Source organism: Microcaecilia unicolor, chromosome 12 (assembly GCF_901765095.1).
Source record: "Microcaecilia unicolor chromosome 12, aMicUni1.1, whole genome shotgun sequence".
In the NCBI taxonomy this organism is placed as follows: domain Eukaryota; kingdom Metazoa; phylum Chordata; class Amphibia; order Gymnophiona; family Siphonopidae; genus Microcaecilia; species Microcaecilia unicolor.
This window is the reverse complement of record NC_044042.1, coordinates 33,172,663-33,192,636: the sequence shown is the minus strand read 5'-3', so window position 1 is coordinate 33,192,636 and position 19,974 is coordinate 33,172,663. Positions and strand designations below refer to the sequence as shown.

The 19,974-nt window shown below is 41.5% G+C and overlaps 1 protein-coding gene across 4 annotated transcripts; it reads left to right on the top strand.

Moving 5' to 3' along the window:
• The first annotated feature begins 15 nt into the window (after window positions 1-15).
• On the top strand, window positions 16-19,379 carry HMBS (hydroxymethylbilane synthase). 4 transcript variants are annotated; one of them, XM_030221205.1, is made up of 14 exons: window positions 16-97; window positions 1,385-1,438; window positions 1,688-1,760; window positions 6,955-7,004; window positions 7,094-7,149; window positions 7,356-7,433; window positions 13,877-13,954; window positions 14,651-14,726; window positions 14,868-14,981; window positions 15,107-15,145; window positions 16,959-17,078; window positions 17,160-17,213; window positions 17,398-17,484; window positions 18,376-19,379. In XM_030221205.1, exons 1-14 carry the CDS (start codon window positions 83-85, stop codon window positions 18,547-18,549), a joined length of 1,068 nt encoding a protein of 355 aa, XP_030077065.1. In that variant the 5' UTR covers window positions 16-82; the 3' UTR covers window positions 18,550-19,379. The 4 variants fall into 4 exon arrangements, with proteins under 4 accessions (XP_030077065.1, XP_030077067.1, XP_030077066.1 ...); XM_030221207.1 differs by lacking the exon at window positions 16-97 and adding an exon at window positions 186-462; XM_030221206.1 differs by lacking the exon at window positions 16-97 and adding an exon at window positions 526-614.
• Window positions 19,380-19,974: the final 595 nt, after the last annotated feature.

Genomic DNA, 19,974 nt, shown 5'->3' with positions numbered 1-19,974 from the left:
CCTGGCCGAGAGAAGTTGCGTCAGAGGGGGGTGGGGCGCTGGAGAAGGAGATTGGCAGGGCTGGTGGGGGGCGATATCAGGCATGATGAGTTTGAAGGTAAGATTTGGGAAGTGAGGGGGGAAGGGAAGAGATGGGAAGTCAGATGTCTATGACTTGTGTCTCTGAAGTTGCTTATTATCCTACGGAAGGAGGCAATGGGAAAACGTGCCCAGCTTGAAATAATTTCTCCCTAGCTTTATCCCAGACCCTAATTTCTTTCTTTATCCCTAATCCCTCTAGTGTGATATGAACAATCAATAGGCTGTGAGCTGGGATAGGGGAGTTTAAATCGTTTGTACTGACTTTCGACATTTGACAACCCTCAAGCTTTTGGTAAAAACTTAGGTTGCAAATCTTCTTGGGTAGGCACCTACTACAAACTATTTCTGATTATAACCCACTTTGAGCTATGATTTGGAAAGGTGAGAATTTAATTTTAAATCCAAATCCAGTAGTAAATCGGGAGCACACATTTTTATTCTAGTTTAGAGTCGGCAACCAACCATTAAACAAGAACAGTATTTCTCTTCCGTCCCTCCTCCTCCCACAGCCATCACTTCAGGTCAGATTATAGGTAATGAATTTGCCTTTGATTCCATTTCCAACGCTTGTGTTTTTGCTGCTTTAACTACCCCCTCAATTTCTTTCAGGTATTTGTGAGAGTAGTCTGTGGTTCTAGTTTTCTGGATTGGTTGATTCAGTTGTGATTTTCACCCATACTGCTGTGGACTACTATTTTTTTTATTTCCCTAACAAGCAAGGAGTACATGTACATCTCTCCATTCATGAATAGGTTAAAAATCAGGACTACATTATGCTGTAAGAAAAAAAAAATGAAACCATCTAATAATTCTAGATGCAGGATTGCTGAGGTGGCTGTTTAGTACTGAATTTTCCTGTTTGCAGAATTAGTTGCTCAGAGGTGGTTACACCCAGTCTTACACTATTCACCCTGTAATCTTTTTGCACAACATATGCTTTGGGGTGCAGAAGTTCCTTATCTCTGTGCCCACCTTGCAAAGGGAAGGACTTTTCTGAAGCTAACAGTCGTTTGGCTAGCACATGGTCTGTCACAGTGAGCCTGGCAGCAGCTTATTCTTATGTCCTTGGGGGAGAAAGTTATTGGAAGCGTGACAGGATGGAGAACCAAGCAGTTGGGAGCATGCAGGTGAAGGAAAGAGGACAGTTGCTTTTTATTTGTGAGGAAGTTGGTGCTAGAAAAAGAAAGGCAGTGTTAGCAGGAAGACAAGACTTGCTGGTAGCAGTGAATATTTCAGGATACCAGAAAATAAATGAGGGATTTCAGACCCAATTTTCTGCTAATTGTGGCATCATTCTTTGCAGGATGGAGTTGTTCATAAAGACCGAGTCATTCATGTTGGGACTCGAAAAAGTCAGGTGAAATTATATATATTTCTTCAGATATGATTAAAATAGTACAGTTTGTGTGATACAGCTTAATGAAGTTATGAGCATTTGTGTCATGTGTGTGTTTTTGTGCGAATGTGTATAACAGTGTTTCTGACTTATCCGTGTGAATCTTTTCGACTGTGTGGCATTTTACCCTGCCTGTACTCCGTGTTGCTAAGTCCTCACTCTCATGGATCTTGGGACCTAAAAACACCACTGTGGAATTTTCTACTACAGCTTGCTCGGATTCAGACGGATAGTGTGGTGGAAATGCTGAGTCAGCGATTCCCTGCAGTTCAGTTTGAAATTGGTAAGTGTGAAATAAGGGCCTGTAGGTTCTGGTCCTGAAAGCAGGAGGGAGCATCATAGAAGCATTGTTGACCACCTTCCCACTTTCCCCTTCCTCTCGGGATGTAACTGGAACAAGTCTGGCTTAACCATTAGGCAAAACTAGTTGCTTGCCTGGGGCAGCAAAAAACAATTGCAATGGAAGCAAATCAATGTGTGCTGACAATCATACAAATGCATCAGCATGTAGTTTTACCTGCAGGAAGGGTGGACATTTTTCTTTTACTAAGGGGCGCTAATGTTTTTAGTTTGCGTTACAAATCAGCTGGTGCTAAACTCCGAGACGCCCATTATATTCCTACGAATATCTCAGTGTTTAGCGCCAACTGATTTACAGCACAAGTTAAAAATGCTAGTGCACCCTAGTAAAAGATCCCCTAAATGAATTTTGGAAATTACCTTCATTTTGTATATATACACAAAACAAAGTTCAATATTTAAAATAGCATATGATGCCCAAATATGAATTTTGATAAGATTTTTATGGGTTGATCCTGATTATTGAGTTTAATTGTCAAACTCTTGAGGAAGTAAGGAGGAAGAGGGGGGATTGGTGGATTGAAAGTTAATCGGGTGGGGGGAAAAGACTGAAGATTTGCTTATAGGGTTGAGGAAAGGCTAAAGTGGCTAGGGCTCTTCAGCTTGGAGAAGAGATGGCTGAAGGGAGAGGTTTATAAACTACTGAGTGGAGTGGAACAGGTAGATGTGAATTGCTTGTTACTCTTTCCTAAAATACTAGGACTATGGGGCACACAATGAAGCTACTCAACGTGTAATTAAATTTGGAATTTGTTGCCAGAGAATGTGGTAAAAGCAGTTATCTTAGCAGGGTTAAAAAAAGGTGTGGATAACTTCCTAAAAGAAAAATCCATAAGCCATTATTAAGAAAATCTGTTTTACTGTTCTGGGATCTTGCCAGATACTTTTGACCTGGATTGGCCACTGTTGGAAACAGGATACTGGGCTTGATGGACCTTCAGGCTGTCTAGTATGGTAATGCTTTTCTTATGTACCCTTTGTATCAACGCTGCCAGAACAAACCTCCTCGTCGACGTCACGACGTCGCGTCGGGTCTTCCCTGAGGGAATACCCAACGCGACGTCACGATGTCGACGAGGAGATTTGCCGCTTTCTTTTACAAGCAGGCAGGCAGGGCAGACACGAAGCGCTGCCTGCCATGCTGCTTTTCAGATTTTTTTTTTAAAGCCCCGGATGGAGGCAGGAGACGAGGGCTGTCGTCGAAGGTGGTAGGTGGGTCGAGTTGGGGGGGGGGGGACAGATGGGCGAGGAGGACTGGGGAGGAGGGTTTCAGATGGGAGAAGGGGACTGGAGAGGGGGGCCTCAGATGGGAGAAGGGGACGTGGGGAGGGGGGTCTCAGATGGGAGAAGAGGGGAGAAGGGGACTGGGCTGGGGAGAAGGGGGGTGGGGGTCTCAGATGGGAGAAGGGGATGTGGGGAGGGGGGTCTCAGATGGGAGAAGAGGGGAGAAGGGGACTGGGGTGGGGAGAAGGGGGGTGGGGAAGGGGCCATGCGAGAAAATGGGAGCCATGCCTGGGGCTGGTGGGAAAATGGGTCTGGGGCTGAAAAGGGGCCCCTAATGCAAGGCATGTGGATGAAGGGGGCTGGAACTGGGGGCTGAAAAGGAGGGTAGGTGGGATAAGGGGGCTAGTACTGGAACTGGGGGCTGAAAAGGGGCAGGGGCTGAAGCTGGGGGGACTGGGGGCTGAAAAGGGGACAGGGAGAAGTGGCTGGGGCTGAAGCTCGGGACTGGTGAGAGAAAAGGGCTGGGGCTGCAACTGCGGACTGGTGGGATAGTGGGGCTGAAAAGGGGGAGCAAGTGGGAGATGTGGGCTGGGGCTAGAACTAGGGGCAGGTGGGATAAGAGGGCTGGAACTGGGGACTGAAAAAAGGGGCAGCGAGAGAGAGAGAGGGGACAGACGATGGATGGATGGAGGGGGAGAGGGAGGGCAGACCCTGGATGGATGGGGGGAGAGGGGAGGGCAGACCCTTAATGGATGGGGGGTGAGGGAGGGTAGACCTTGGATGGATGGGGTGAGAGGGAGGGCAGAAAGTGAATGGAAGGGGGAGAGAGAGGACAGACAGTGAATGGAAGGGGCAGGGAGAGAGGGCAGACATTGGATGGAGGGGACAGCAGAGAGGGCAGACACTGGATGGCAGAGAAAGAACGAAGACAGATGCTGGATGGAAGGAAGACAGTGAAAAGAAGATGAGGAAAGCAGAAACCAGAGACAACAAACTGTAAATAAAATATATATTTTTGTTTTTTTTGCTTTAGGATAAAGTAGTATTGTAGCTGTGTTAATAAATGTTTATAATAGAACATGTAAATAAGGTAATCTTTTTATTGGACTAATTTTAATACATTTTGACTAACTTTCGGAGAACAAAACCCCCCTCCTCAGGTCAGGTTAGGACACTGTAACACACTATACTGTATTGACCTGAGGAAGAAGGTTTTGGCCTCTGACAACTAAATGTATGTCCAATAAAATGGTATTTTATTTTCTATATTTGTTTTATTTCTATTTGTTAATTTGTAAAGAGGTGATTGGTATTTGTTAGTTTTTTTTCCCAAATTTACATCTGCTGTCTTTATATTTTGCACAGTACTAGGGGACATTTTCTGTTTCTGTGGTGTTCCATTGTATGCAGAGTCTGGCATCTTGGGGGTTCAGTTTAATTTTTGCCTAAATAGAAAGTTTATGATTACTTGTTCTATAGTGGATTAGGGTGTATCTGTGTTTGTGAAAAAGACATGACTTTCAGTTGGCATTGACTGTGCAGGATTGACGATCTGTACTATCTGTCTGGTTTCGTTTTACAATAGGTGAATTGATGTTCTAGTGCTCACTGTAGTGTTTAAGATTTCTTTTTCCATGTGTGACTCATAGAAATTACTGCTTATGGTATGGTAGAATTGCTCTATAGATCCTGAGTGTTTTGCATTCTCGGTATGCCTAGTACTGGATTTTGGAGGGGGGTGTTAAAAAATGACTGGCCCCGGGTGTCAACTACCCTAGGTACGCCACTGCTCCAGGGACCTTCTTGCTGCTCTAATAGGACTGGTCATAACATCTGAAGCTGTCATAGAGGCTGGTATGTACTGTTTCTTTCACATCTTTGGAGTTGGGAAGGGGTTGGTGACCAATAGAGGAGGAAGAGGGGGGTCATGTCTTAATCCTTCCAGTGGTCATTTAGGGTACCTTTTTATGACTTAGTCGTGGTTGAAACAGGTCTAGACCAAAATGTCTTAACTTTTAGTCCTGGATGTTTTTACTGTGTTCCATTATGGCAGAAAAATGTCCACATTTTGGGAAGGCCCAAATCCTGCCCCCAACACTCACCCAACATGCCCCCTTGTAATTTGGATGCATTGCAGATGTACTTGCATAGAAAAGTGTCTTAAAAATTTATTTATTTAGTTAGTTATTTTTACATTTGTATCCCACATTTTCCCACCTATTTGTAGGCTCAATGTGGCTTACATAGTACTGGAGAGGCGTTTGCCGACTCCAGTGTGAACAAATACAATGTGATTTTGTGGTAAGATAAAGTTCATCGTAGAGCAGAAGAGTTGTGTTGTGTTCATTACGTGCTTTAATTTTCTTGTGTAGCTGAGATCAGGCATTTAAGTTGGATCGGTGGGGTATGCCTTTTTAAACAGAGTGGTTTTTAGTATTTTCTGGAAGTGTAGGTGGTCGTACGTCGTTTTCAAAGCTTTCGGTAGCGCGTTCCACAATTGTGTGCTTATGTAGGAAAAGCTGGATGCGTAGGTAGATTTGTATTTAAGTCCTTTACAGCTTGGGTAGTGTAGATTTAGATATGTTCATGTTAATTCGGATGTGTTTCTGGTTGGTAAGTCAATTTGGTCTGTCATGTATCCAGGGGCTTCATCGTAGATTATTTTATGAACCATGGTGCAGATTTTGAAGGCAATCCGTTCTTTGATTGGGAGCCAGTGTAATTTTTCGCAGAGGGGTTTTGCACTTTCAAATCGCGTTTTTCCAAATATGAGCCTAGCTGCCGTGTTTTGAGCGTTTTGAAGTTTCTTTAAGGTTTGTTTCACGCGTTTAAGTTTCCACATTGAGTGGAACATTTTCTTTGTAATGGATTTCACTTGGCTCTCCAGTGTTAGGTTACGGTCCATTATAACGCTGAGGATTTTCAGGCTGTCTGATATAGGGAGGGTGTAATCTGGGGTGTCGATACTTGTGGGATTGTCCGTGCTGTGTTGGGATGAGAGGATGAGACAGTGTGTTTTTTCTTTATTGAGTGTTAGTTGAAATGCATTTGCCCATGAGTCCATGATGTTTAAGCTTAGCTTGATTTTGTTGGTGATTTCTGTCAGTTTAGTTTTGTAAGGGATGTATATTATGACATCGTCTGCGTAGATGAAAGGGTTTTAAGGCCTTGGTTGGATAAGGACTTGGCTAGTGGGGTCATCATTAGGTTGAAGAGGGTCGGTGATAGCGGTGATCCCTGTGGTACTCCACAGTCTGCCGTCCATGGTGATGATATGTTTGAGTTTGATTTTACTTGATATGTTCTTGTGGTTAGGAAACCCTTGATCCAGCTGAGTATGTTTCCACCGATCCCGAACTTGTCTAGTAGTCTTATTAATATATTATGGTTTACCATGTCGAATGCGCTCGACATGTTGAATTGTAGGAGTAGGATGTTTTTGCCTGTTGCAATTTCTTGTTTGAATTTGGCTAGGAGTGTGAGTATGGGGTTTGAAAATAGAGGTTGGATGTTTAAAAAAAAAATCATCCTTCTGCCGCTTTGTGCCGCCTTTTGGATGCTTTTCTGTTTTAAAAATGAGCCTAGTCTTTTTTTTTTTTTTTTATTTGGTTGAATACATGTATGATTTATATTGATACCTATATATACTGGATTTAAGAGTGCTTCTTTTGAAGTTCAATAATAACTGTGGCCATATTTAGCATTCTGTGTTTATATTTTGACAGCCTTTCAATCTGATAGAAGAACCTTTTTCTTTTTTTATAACATTTTTATAAGCAATATTTTGAAGTGACCTCAAGTTTATTTTTGTAGTATTTATTTAGAGAGACAGAACTGCCATCCCTTTGCCCTTGTGAATTACTCTTTCAGTCTGAAATCTTTTCTCTTGATAGTTGCTATGTCAACAACTGGAGACAAGATCCTTGACACTGCTCTGTCCAAGGTGAGTGAGTGTTCCAGTCCTGCAGCCTATTTGTCCTCATTCTACTTCAGAGCTGTGTAACCCTACATTTTTTTTTCTTTTGTTGGTAGATTGGAGAGAAGAGCCTCTTTACTAAAGAGCTAGAGAATGCACTGGAGAAGAGAGAGTAAGAACGGCTGCATATAATCCATTATACTTTCTACAATATACATCACCACATGATGCATGAGGGCACAGTATAACCCTTTGTGGATGGGGAGAAGAAAACTGTAGTATCAATCCTGAGTAACATCACAGTTGTAACCCTGGGGAAAGATTCCCAGATCTTCTCTCTGACCTCTTTCCTCCCCTCCCTCTGTTTCTGTCTTTTAGAGTTGATCTGGTGGTTCACTCCTTAAAGGACCTGCCCACATCACTTCCTCCTGGCTTTACCATTGGTGCTGTCTGCAAGTGAGTTCCCTAATGAGCAAGGCTGTCCCCTGGGTGTGGGACAAGCAAATTGAGCCATTCACCCTGGGCCCACATTGCAGCAAATTCAAGTAAACTATTGTGCCACAAGCTTGCAGGGAAGTCCTTTCTTCTCACGGTGCAGGCCTGCACCTTGGGCATGATCCCTCCACCCATTAGCAGGAGAAGTGCATACTTTTTAATTGTATCTGCAGCCTCCACTTCTGACTTCAATATGAACTGCGAACATTTGGGGCCTACTGCCTCTGTATGTTCAGATTTCAATGTGAAAATGGTCAAGGACATAGACGCAGTTAAGAATGAATGATGCTCTGGCCTGCTGGCAGAGGGTAGAGGATCCTGTTAAGAGGGGGTAGAGAAGGCTTAGACAAATTGATTTGTCCTAATCTCCAACTACCTCTAGGGTCACCCGTGCTAGCAGTGTATTCTCCTTCTAGAATGAAGTGTTCTGGATACTAAAGTTTGGCTCATTTCTTGTCTCATGTCAAGGAAATAACCTCAAAACAAATGTATGAAAAGGTTGTACAGACGAAGGAATCCCTGGTAGCTGTGTCATATATTTACCCAGGATGCAGGAACCCTTTGTCATAAATGTTTGTTTATGTCTATTGTGTCTTGATATTTATTTTATTTACTAGGATTTATTTACCAACTTTTTGAAGGAATTCAGTCAAGACGGTGTACAATAAGAATAAATCAAACATGAGCAATAGACAATTATAGCAGTAAAAATATTCAAATAACAATACAAAGTATGGCATATTATGCTACTTACAATGTCAACACAATACATAATAGAACATTTTAATTGACAGTGTAGGGTATAAGCAAAGATGGAACATATAGATAGGTAAGAGAGTAAGAGGAGTTAGAAAGTAAGGTGACTAGGTGACTAATTTAAAGAAAGTTTCACATAGGTCAGAGAGATGGTTAAATATTATGTCAGCTAGGGTAGGAGTGGATAAACATGTCCCGCTTTAGTATGTGTAGCCTGTGTCACTCCTTGTGTGTGTGACAGAGACAAGTTAGTTACTTCTTTCATTAAAGGCCTGGTTGAAGAGCCAAGCTTTCACCTGCTTCCTGAAGTAGAGATAGTCTTGTGTTAAGTGGAGCCTTTCAGGAAGTGCATTCCAGAGTTTGGGGGCTATTCAGGAGAAGGCTCGCTTGTGGGTATCACATCGTGTATTGTCTTTTGGAGAGGATATGGTTAGTGATGTCCTTGAGAGGACCTTAGTGTTCTTGGAGGTGTGTAGAGGGTCATCCTATTCTTCAGGTACTCAGGGCCATTTCCCTTAAGGGCCTTGAAGACCAGACATAGTTTTAAATTTAGCCCTGTATTGAATTGGTAGCCAGTGAAGTTTTTGCAAAATGGTGTGATGTGGTCATGTCACTTGCAACCTTCTATTAGTCTTGCTGCAGCATTCTGAATCAATTGGAGCTGGTGCAGGCCCTTTGTAATCAGACTGTTGTAGAGTGCATTGCAGTAATCCAGTCTTGATGTTATCATTTCATGCACAACTGGGATAAAATTTACCTTCTCAATGTAAGGAGATTTAGGGAATCAGAGTAAGTGTTGAATCTAACAGTATTCCAAGGTTCCTGACTTGTGATTTGAGATGGAGTTTGTACTTCCCAAAAGAGAGATACTACCTTTCAAAGGGAAATCAAAGCTATGAATCTGTAACATAGCTACCAAATTATGGGCTGCATTTACTAAAAGATGCTACTGTGTGATAACTTAAATACATAAGTGTTACCATACTGGGGCAGACCGAAGGTCTATCAAGCCCAGAATCCTGTTTCCAAGTGGCCAATCCAGGTTACAAGTAACTGACAAAATCCCAAAACAGTACAATACATTTTTATTTATTTATTTATTTATTATTTTAAGTGATAATACAAAGAATACATCTTTGAAAAGATACACCAGATATAAACACAAATGCACTGAAGAATATAGTATACATACAAAGTTTCTCTACAATCTGGTTACAACAGTCCACAAAAAAAAAGAGGGAAATGGGATGCAAGATTGATAAACCAATGGAAGTTTGGTACTATTAACTTAAAGTTTGAGGAAAAACAACCAGTGGTACTCCTTAATTACAGAACCATAAACCAGAGATGGAATTAGCATTGGTCTTTCCTCATATCAAGGAATGACCTTAATTGTTCAGGTTCAAAGAATATATATTTTTTATCCTTGAATATCAAAATACACTTGCAAGGAAATCGTAATTGGAAGACTGCTCCAACATTTAAGGATTCCTGCCTCATATCCAGGAACTTTTTCCGTCTTTGCTGAGTACAACGAGCAATGTCTGGGAACACAGAGACCTTGCTTCCTTTAAACTCAGGGTAGATTTTTTTTAAAATAAAGTCTCAGTAAAGATTCCTTATCTTGCAAAAAGACAAAAGATACAATCAATGTCGCTCTAGTCTCTGTATTGTCTACAGACTGCTCCAAAACGTTTGTCAAATCCAACGTTTCAGGAGGAATGTCCTGTTTAGAAGTAACTTGAGGTGGAGAAGGTTTCATTTCCAAATAGTTTATCAATAGAAATCAAACAAAATAAAACATGGAAAAGAAAATAAGATGATACCTTTTTTATTGGACATAACTTAATACATTTCTTGATTAGCTTTCGAAGGTCGCCCTTCTTCCTCAGATCGGAAATAAGCAAATGTGCTAGCTGACAGTGTATATAAGTGAAAACTGTCAGCTAGCACATTTGCTTATTTCTGATCTGAGGAAGAAGGGCGACCTTCGAAAGCTAATCAAGAAATGTATTAAGTTATGTCCAATAAAAAAGGTATCATCTTATTTTCTTTTCCATGTTTTATTTTGTTTGGTTTCTATTGATAACCTTAAGAGTGGACTAACATGGCTACCACACTCCTCTATTTCCAAATAGTAAGTCTTTTGAAGAGGAGGGAGTGTTTGATCTGAATAATTATATATTTCTTTGAGAAACTTAGCAAACATATCCTTCGGGGCAACAAATTGAGATTTCGGAAAGTTTAGCAATCATAGGTTTAGATTTCTTGATAAATTTTCCATATTCTCTATTTTTCTTTGTATAGAGGCACAATCTCCTACAATATGAGCTTGTTGTTGAGACATTTTCCCAATTTGCGTCTCTAGGTCAGTCTGCTTTGTTATTACCCCCTCCAATTGTCCTTTAAGAGATTTTATCTGAGAAGAATTATTCAAGGATAACGTTATAAAAGATGTACAGACCTTGTGAAGCGATTCCAATGCTGTCCAAATCGATTCCAGCGACACCTCTTGGGGGTTCACTAGGGGTTGTATCGCCAATACGCAGGCAGACATTTCTTCTGGCGTAGTTGTTTCAGCAATACCCCGATAGTCTCCCTTGTTGGCATTTCTGGCGTTCGCTGGACTCCCTCAGCTAGCCCCAAGACCTCTCCGGGCTCCGCTGTCGCTTCCGGAGAACGCCACTCCTTCGAAGCCTCACTAGTCTTGGGATTCGGTACAGCTCTTCCGGGTGCGTGCGAGAGCGTCGGGGTCACAGGTCCTAACGGACTAAGCGAAAATTCGCTCTCCTGAGTGGAGCTCTTCCCTGCCCCGCTAGCAGATGCGTCCGGAGTCGGAGTTGATGCCAGAAATGTAGTCAGTGACTGCTGCCCAGGCAAGGTAGGGATTTGCTTCGGGAGGGGTGGTCCCCTTAGCTTTCCCTTCCTTTTCGGCATGTTTAACTAAGAAAATCGTCCAAAGAAGAGTTTTTTTGGGGGGAGCGTCTTTACTACACGTCCTGCTTGAACGCCCAGTACAATACATTTTATACTGCTTATCCTAGAAATACTGTCAAAAATCAATGGCAGTGTTCCACCTCTGTCGTAAATCATACACAACTCACAAATGGTGGAAACTCACACACTAAGTGCTGATGATTGATAAAGGGGTCAGGCAGTTTTTACCACCCAAACTGGTGAGCCTGTATTACCTGACTATTTATAATAATCGACTGCTCCCAACCTCCTGTAAAGCACAATTAACCAAAAAAACAGTGTTCAGTGCTATATCTTCAATCAAAAATTTTTTTTTAATCTTTTGTGCTACGGTTACTCTTTTTTTTTTATACGTCTTTAATTCTCTATACTCAATTCATCTCTACGGGTGATTTATGTCCAGCAATGAGGAAAAGGAAGCAAATTTGGAAAGGCTCCAGGTCGGCAACCTAGTAGAAAAATCATAATTGGTTATACATAGCATGTAAAAAAATGCCTTAACACCTATTCACATGTGACTGTGTCTGAGAAAAGGTTACTAAAGTGGATTCAAAATGTTGAGAGTGGCCAATTTTTCATGTCATGGGTCCATAAGCAGCCTGAAAAAGTTGCATGTTTGAACTTCTGTAACTCTTCTAACTTTTTTTTTCACATAAAAGGATGGGGGTTGGACTGTTATATTACAAACTGCTCTAACAATTAATTAAAATCTAAATTTTTGTTTCTGTTATTTTAATGATTAAATCAACTGCAACGTAGTTACATATATCAATACCTCATCAAACACGTAGCTAAGTATAATATGAGACATATTTTCAAAGCACTTAGCCTTCCAAAGTTCCATAGAAACCTATGGAACTTTGGAAGGCTAAGTGCTTTGAAAATGAGCCCCTATGTGCAAAGAAAAGCTACGAGGATGGTATGGGATTTGCGTTACAAGACGTATGAGGAGAGACTTGCTGACCAGAACATGTATACCCCGGAGGAAAGGAGAAACAGGGGTGATATGATACAGACGTTCAAATATTTGAAAGGTATTAATCCGCAAACGAACCTTTTCCGGAGATGGGAAGGTGGCATCACTAGAGGGCATGAAATGAGATTGAAGGGGGGCAGACTAAAAAAAAAAAAAATGTCAGGAAGTATTTTTTCACAGAGAGAGTGGTGGATGCTTGGAATGCCCTCCCGCGGGAGGTGGTGGAGAGGAAAACGGTAACGGAATTCAAACATGCGTGGGATAAACATAAAGGAATCCTGTTCAGAAGAAATGGATCCTCAGGAGCTTAGCCGAGATTGGGTGGCGGGGCTGGTGGTTGGGAGGCGGGGGTAGTGCTGGCCAGACTTTTACGGTCTGTGCCCTGAAAATGACAGTTACAAATCAAGGTAAGATATACACAAAAAGTAGCACATATGAGTTTGTCTTGTTGGGCAGACTGGATGGACCGTGCAGGTCTTTTTCTGCCATCATCTACTATGTTACTATGTATGTATAATAATTTCAAGTTCATCTTTATTTTATAACAAAACACTTTTTTTAAGTATTCTAAATGATGAATTTATCTATGCCTCCTCTAACTATATTCACTCTCACATCCTTACCACACAATGCATACTGATTCTCACGCAAATCAACAATAAAAGAATATCTCACTCTTTTTTTTCCTGAAGTAATGGTGTATACAAAAATGCATAAAGCACTTAATCTACCAGTATATAATGTCCTCTATAGGTTTTAGCATATTAGCAGGAGAAAGAATGAGATACTCTTTTATTGTTGGATTTGAGTGTGATTGGTTATTGTGAATCATGTGTTGTGTGGCAAGGATGTGAGAGTGAATATAGTTAGAAAAGGTATAGGTAAGTTCATCATTTGGAATATTTTGTTTTTAAAAAGTGTTTTGTTATAAAAAATAAAGCTGAAGTTGAAATTATTATACGTACTTATGTGTTTGGTAAGGTATTTTTTGTTTCTGGAGATTTTAGTCACCTTTTCCCCAGAGATGGTCACAAATGAACAAATGATCTTCTAGAAATTGTAACAGATGCAGCGCTCTAGAAGGCAGCTTGTAGCATCTCTTGTGGTCTTCCATCTTAAGGTCATATTGTTCTGGATCCAGGTTTTAGAATTAGTGAATATTATAGACCTGAAAGTGTCAGGTGAAGACAGTCTGCTTGGGTTTGGCCTATGACAGTACATTCCAAAGCTTTCTTGGTGACCCTCTCAATCAAGATATCCACAATGTGTATAGATTGGATACATTTGCATACATTCTCCAGTACTTGCAAATATTTCTTATGCATATTCATGTGGATATTCTTACTGCCTGAATTCTGGATCACCAGGATAGATTTGGGAAGCCCTGATGTAGAATAAGATCATTTGTAGTGTGAATTATGTTTTATGTTATATTTTTAAAGTTTTTTATTGTATTATTGTTTTTTTTTTAAACTTGTGTGTGTACATGATGTGATCTGCCATGATGTGAACTTGAACCTTAGCCTTACTTGTATTGATATTTGAATTCATGGAGAGAAGAATCCAGCCTAATATTTGCAGATGTACTGACCTGATGAAGGAAGCAGAGCTCTCCAAAGTTCTTTTCAAATGTATGAAGCTAGTCCAATATAAGCTTTTGCTTACAACTTCCTTGTTGATCTTTATTTCTTTTTAGACGGGAAAACCCTCATGATGCTGTTGTGTTTCACCCCAAAAGCATTGGAAAAACATTAAGCACCCTTCCTGAGAGGAGGTAAGAGGTGTAAATTGAAGTGTCTTGTTTCCAAGATGAGGTAAGGAAGGTGGCAGGGTGAGCAGGAGAGACCCCTCTATGAGAGCAGATAAGGGAAAGCAAACAAATGGGTCTCCCTAGGGGAGGTGAATGGGACAGGACAAGGGGATTAGATGAACGAGCAAGAGCTACTTCCCTGAGAGGAGGTACAGATGAGTGAATGGGAGAAGGTACAGGAGGTACAGTGGACAAGTCCATTAACAGTTATCAGCCAAATAGACTTGGGTGTCTCCCCCTCTCCTACTTCTGGAGTAGACTTTCCTGTTAGGATCTGCTATGAACTTCCAGTTGATTCAGAATGGAAACTACTGGAGATAGGATTCTGGGCTTGATGAACCATTGTTCAGATCCAGGATGGCTCTGCCTATATCCCACCCTGAGAAGTATGGTGGATAGAGGGAGAGGAAATAGAGAATAGAGGTTTGAAAAGGAGAAGCCCAAGCCAGAAGTCTAGGGGAGCTGAGATGGAGAGGCCAAACCTAAGTGGAGATAAGAGGGAGGTAAGCTCCTAACTGAGAGAAGGTACAGGGTGAGGATTTTGAATGGGAGCTCCTTCCACTCTCAGAGGTGATACAGATGCGTGTGGTGGGGGGGGGGGGGGGTGGTACACATCTTGATCACGTGGTTTTCATTCTGACTGGTTGCTTTTCCCTGCAGTGTGGTAGGGACCAGCTCCCTCAGGCGAGCAGCTCAGCTAAGAAGGAAGTTTCCACACCTAGACTTCAGAAACATTGTATCCTTTTCTTGTTTATTTATTTATTATCTCTTTTGTACCCCCCAGTTTCCCAACAGTGTCAGGCTATTGATGGTAGCTTGTACATCTTGTACAGTTCTTTCCTAATACTTCTCTTGATAATCCTTAACCTTCAGTTAGAGGGGAAATTTAAACACACGTCTAAAAAAGCTGGATGAGAGAGAAGACTTCAGTGCCATTATTCTTGCTGCAGCTGGCCTGCTTAGGATGGGTTGGGAAAGCCGCATTGGGCAGGTGAGAGGGATGAAGGTCTGTGGTGGTGCTGCTGCTCCATGGATGGTGAGAAGCAGCTGTCATGCTCTAGGCTTGTTCTGAGGGAAGAAATCTTATACACATGTCCCTTTTCTGCTTTTACCTAGATTCTGAATCCAGAGGACTGTATGTATGCTGTAGGGCAGGTACGTTGTAATGTGTCCTGATTATACTACAGATAAGCAATACATTCAAGTGAGAAGGTTTTGGAATTGCAGCACTGTTTATCTGATGGGATCTCTATTTCAGAAATGAAAGGGGCAATATCCAAATGGGTGAAAGTGCCTTGGTGCTTTGTAGCTTTTACTATTTGAGACGTGGGGTAAGGAATAATATATTGTAGAGGAATATATTCGAGTTATTCCCCAAGTTTTCCACGTCATCACTGTGACCCCTGATGCAGGTGCTAGTCACCGAAACACGGCCCGTGTCGGGTCTTTTTGTCAAGGCTCATTCATTAAAGAACTGTGTTCCATTTTTAAAGGCCCGTGGTGCTGTTTTTTTTGTTTTGACCTTTTTTTATTGGACATAACTTAATACATTTCTTGATTAGCTTTCGAAGTTTACCCTTCTTCGTCAGCTCACAAGCCCATTTTCCGATCAGACTTTAGTAAATGTAGCCCTGTGTTAGAGAGAACTGGGAGGTAAAAAAAATATATATATATATTTATATATATATTGGTCCTTTTACTAAGGTGTGCTAAATGATTAGACATCCATAGGAATATAATGGCCTTCTTATTTAGTACACACTAACCCCATCCCCTTTCAAAGCCGTGTGGTAATGCCAACATAGCCCATGTAAAAGGGGGGTTAAATCCATTAGCGCACCTCAGTAAAGGGACCTCATAAATATATGCTAATAAAATGGGCAGAAAAAGCCTTAGACAATTTTTAATCTACTGCTCATCAATAATTGGCTGAAAAAAAACTTCCTGTCTCCCCAAAATTCTTTTATTTGTTATAGATTTCTTGTTAAATTCAAACACTTAGCTGATATGTATCTGGTTTGTCTCCAACAATGGCCAGGGTTGCAGGGTCATTTAACTTACTATGCTGCTGCCTCAGAGACTGCCATATATACCGGAACAATTTTTAGGACTGACATTTTGATAGACCAATCACTGTGGAGAATTTACAACCAATTAATTGAAGTTTAAATTGGTCCATCAAAACTTCAATCTCTTTGGAGAATTTATAATCAGTGAGCTGAAACTGAGTGACATTAGTGGGCTCTGTTGGCCGATTGAGATCGTGTACGAGTTTAAAAGCGTGTTGTTCTGGGCACTGTTTTGACTCAAGAAGGGCATGGGAGACTGTTTCATAATGCTGTCTTCAGCTTTGATGAAAGGGGGCCTGTTGAGGGATTGAAGTTAGTATTGCTTTTTGAATAAAATTGGAATCACTGTGGCAAACTCAAAGTGGAGCATTATGATGGACTTAAGCTAAGTATATATTATGAACTAAATGTGATTGGTATTGAAACGGACTGCATTGAATATGAATTGAATAGTATACTGCACTGATGTGAGGAGTTTTTATACCATCAATGTGGTTTTTGCCCAACTGGCCATTAAGTTACCTTTGGTCTTGAGATAATCATTTGTGGTTAATCTTAGCTCATTACATGACATTAATGAACCCGATCTCAAGCTTATTACTCACGCTCACCTCAATACCTACATTGTACCACAGAGTACTTACTTCCCTGCTGAAACTCATAAGATGTAACATATAGCAACTTAGCAATGTTTCTGTATCTTTCTATCCATTTTCTTAGTATTTGAGAATGTTGTCTCTCCATGCATTCTTCAGGATAGTCACTTGGGCCTGACCCTATAGCAATCCTTCTTTAACCTTTTCCTTTGGTTTTCATGCAGCAAGCTCTTACTTGGAATTGGAATGTCCCAGTTGACCCCTGTCTTTTCATTATCCACAATTCTCTTTCCTCTTCTCTAGGGAGCCCTGGCTGTGGAGGTGAGAGCCAAAGACCAAGACATCCTAAACATGGTCTCTGCGCTGCATGACTCCGAGACTGTTCTGCGCTGCATTGCTGAAAGAGCATTCCTGCGGCACCTGGTACGTGACAGCCCTGGCTTTTCCCGCCACCACACCATAAAGCAAATACAATTGATCTAACTCATGTTTCCCTTGTTACAGGAAGGAGGCTGCAGTGTACCTGTGGCAGTGAGCACTATGCTGAAGGAATCCCAGGTAATGAGATGACACCTGTGTACTGCATCCTACCCACTACTATGCTATTGACTTTCACCTGAGAATTAATTACGGCACGCTGTACTTGTTACCCCTGCAGCATTTGATTTCTGCACAAGAGTTAAATACTTTTTATTGCATGGTTCCAGAACCTGTAGCATTTCTTGTTTTCATTTGTTTGCAGCTGTACCTGACTGGAGCTGTCTATAGCCTGGATGGATCAGATAGCCTGCAGGAGACTATGCAGACTAATGTCCTTTTCTCACAGCAGGTAAATGCTAAGCAGCACATGCATACTCAGTGAGGAAGGTCCTTGAGAAAGCCAACACACTTTATAAGGGAATCATATAAATGTGTTTTAGGATTAGAGGTTGGGGCCTTTTTACTAAGATGTACTAGAAAATAGGCTTAGTGCATTTTATTGTGGGACTTTCCTGTGCACTAAACCCATTTCTAGCCCATCCCTAGCCTAAGACTTTTTTTTCTTTTTGTAAATCCCACACTGATTTTTTCCATTAGCGAGCAAGATCTACAAAAATATTAACACGGGAGCACTTACTGCTTTTTATGTAGGATGCGCTTAGTGCTTCCCTTTTAGCAGGAGCCAATTGTCCTTTTTTTTTTTTTTTTTTTTTTAAATCTAAAGAAATTTAAGAAAATAGAGAGAGACTAAAGGCTCACCTGCTTCCACCTGCTGGAGACTGAGAATACTGAATCTAGGATCACATGACCAGGGCTCTTATTGGCTCGCTAGAGTCAGAAGTTCTCAGTCTCCACCTGCTGGAAAGAATGCATAACCCATCAGTCCAGTCCTGGGCTGGTCCGGAGGGACGCTAAGGAAATCGGCGTTATAGTTACCCAGCGAGCGCATGTTCATTAGCACGCACTAACACTTCCATGCCCATTCTCTGCCCATGATGCAACCCTTCCCCCCAAAATTAAAACATAGTGTGTGATCAGCACATGCCAACAGGCAAATTATGGCAAAATACTTTCCACGTTTTGCAGTGAGCCTTTTTTCCTGTGTTAAGTAGGCGTTGGCACATAACGTGTGTATTACATCTTACCATCTTCAGTTTCATTATAAAAAATTGGAGAATCCTTAAGTGTGTGGATCTTGAATGAGGGAACTGGAAAATCTCTTATACGTTTTCTTTTTCAGGATGGGGATGGCCCGAACGATGACACACAGCATGTTGGGATCACAGCTAAGACTATTCCTCATTGTGCACTGGGGGCAGCCGAGGCCTTGGGAATAAATCTAGCTAATCTGTTGCTGAGCAAGGGAGCTAAGCAGATACTGACTGTTGCCAGACAGCTGAATGACGCTCAATAAGTGGCTTGTCACCAGAACCATGGGCATTTCCCTTACTGTTTAAAGCTAAATGATAATGCTATAACTTTTAAAGAAATTTTAAAAATATTAAATTAAAATGTATTAACACAAAATGTTTTGCTGCTGCTTCATGGAAGGTACTGTTAAAGGTTAGGGCCCTGCTGTTTTATCCTGATTGGTTTGTTATTCAGTCTGCTAAGAAACCTGCAGCCTTCTTTCCTTTAATACCATATTCATCCTGCCATGTTTTACAGCAGGGTAGCAGTTGTCATCTCATCTCATCCCTAAGAAATGTTTAATTTAATGGATTAAGACTTCCAATAGGTTCACAGGCATGTTATGGTAGTCTGCACACATCTGTGCCTGCAGAACACGTTGCAGTGATTCCTAAACCTGTCCTGGGGCAACCCCAGCCAATCAGGTTTTCAGGACGTCCACAATGAATATTCATAAAGTAGATTTATATACCAAGGGGGCAGTGTATGCAAATCAATCTCATGCATGTTCATTGTAGAATGTCCTGAAAACCTGATTGGCTGGGGTTGCCTCAGGACAGGTTTGGGAACCTTTGCTTTGTAGGTTCAGTGTACAAGGACAGCTTCCCCAGCCTCATTTCCAGGCACAGGTCAATGGTGTGTATAGCACAGATAAGTTTACACATGGCCAGACACACCTGTTACTAGTCAGGATTTAATAGCATTAAAACAAGTAAACAAAAACAGTTCCTTTTCATTGTACTCTACCAGTTCAGTGCCTTTTTAAATCTATATTTTCTATGCACTAATTGTACAGAATATTCCATCCAATAAAAAAAATTTATTGCAGAGTGATATGGCTGTATTTTTTTTTTAAACCATCTTTTCTAGTATTCCTACCCCCCCACTCCTGCTGGTTCCTTTCATTGATAGGGTGGATGGCCATGAAACAGGCCTTTGTTGTTGGGAGCTGAAGGCCTCTAGTACTGCTTTGAGCTGTTCTATGGTGCTGTTGAACCTGTTGTCTTAGGTAGGAGAGCCTGGATGATGGACAGGACACCACCTTGTACGATGCTGATACCACAGCTTGTTCTGCTTTTCATCATGGAGGACAGCGAAGTGTGGTATAATGGCACGCATTACTGCTAGCTCCTGATTTTGGCCACTAGGCCCACTGGAACACCAGCAGCCATTCACTTTTCTGCAGAAGGCAGTCCACTTAACCAACAGCATCAGATATGCAAGATTGAGCCTTTCCTCTGGTCTTTTCTCTTAAGAGACATGGCTGCAAAATATTTCCTATCAGTTGAGTAGAAGCTAATGACAAAGGCTGTACACATTTTATATCCAGTGAACAACAGCTCACGCCTCCTTTGCCCCCCTCACCATAGGCAGTGAAGTTTGTGCACCTTGAAATTTTGTTTCCCTTTAAGGATGGTGGCTCTAGCTA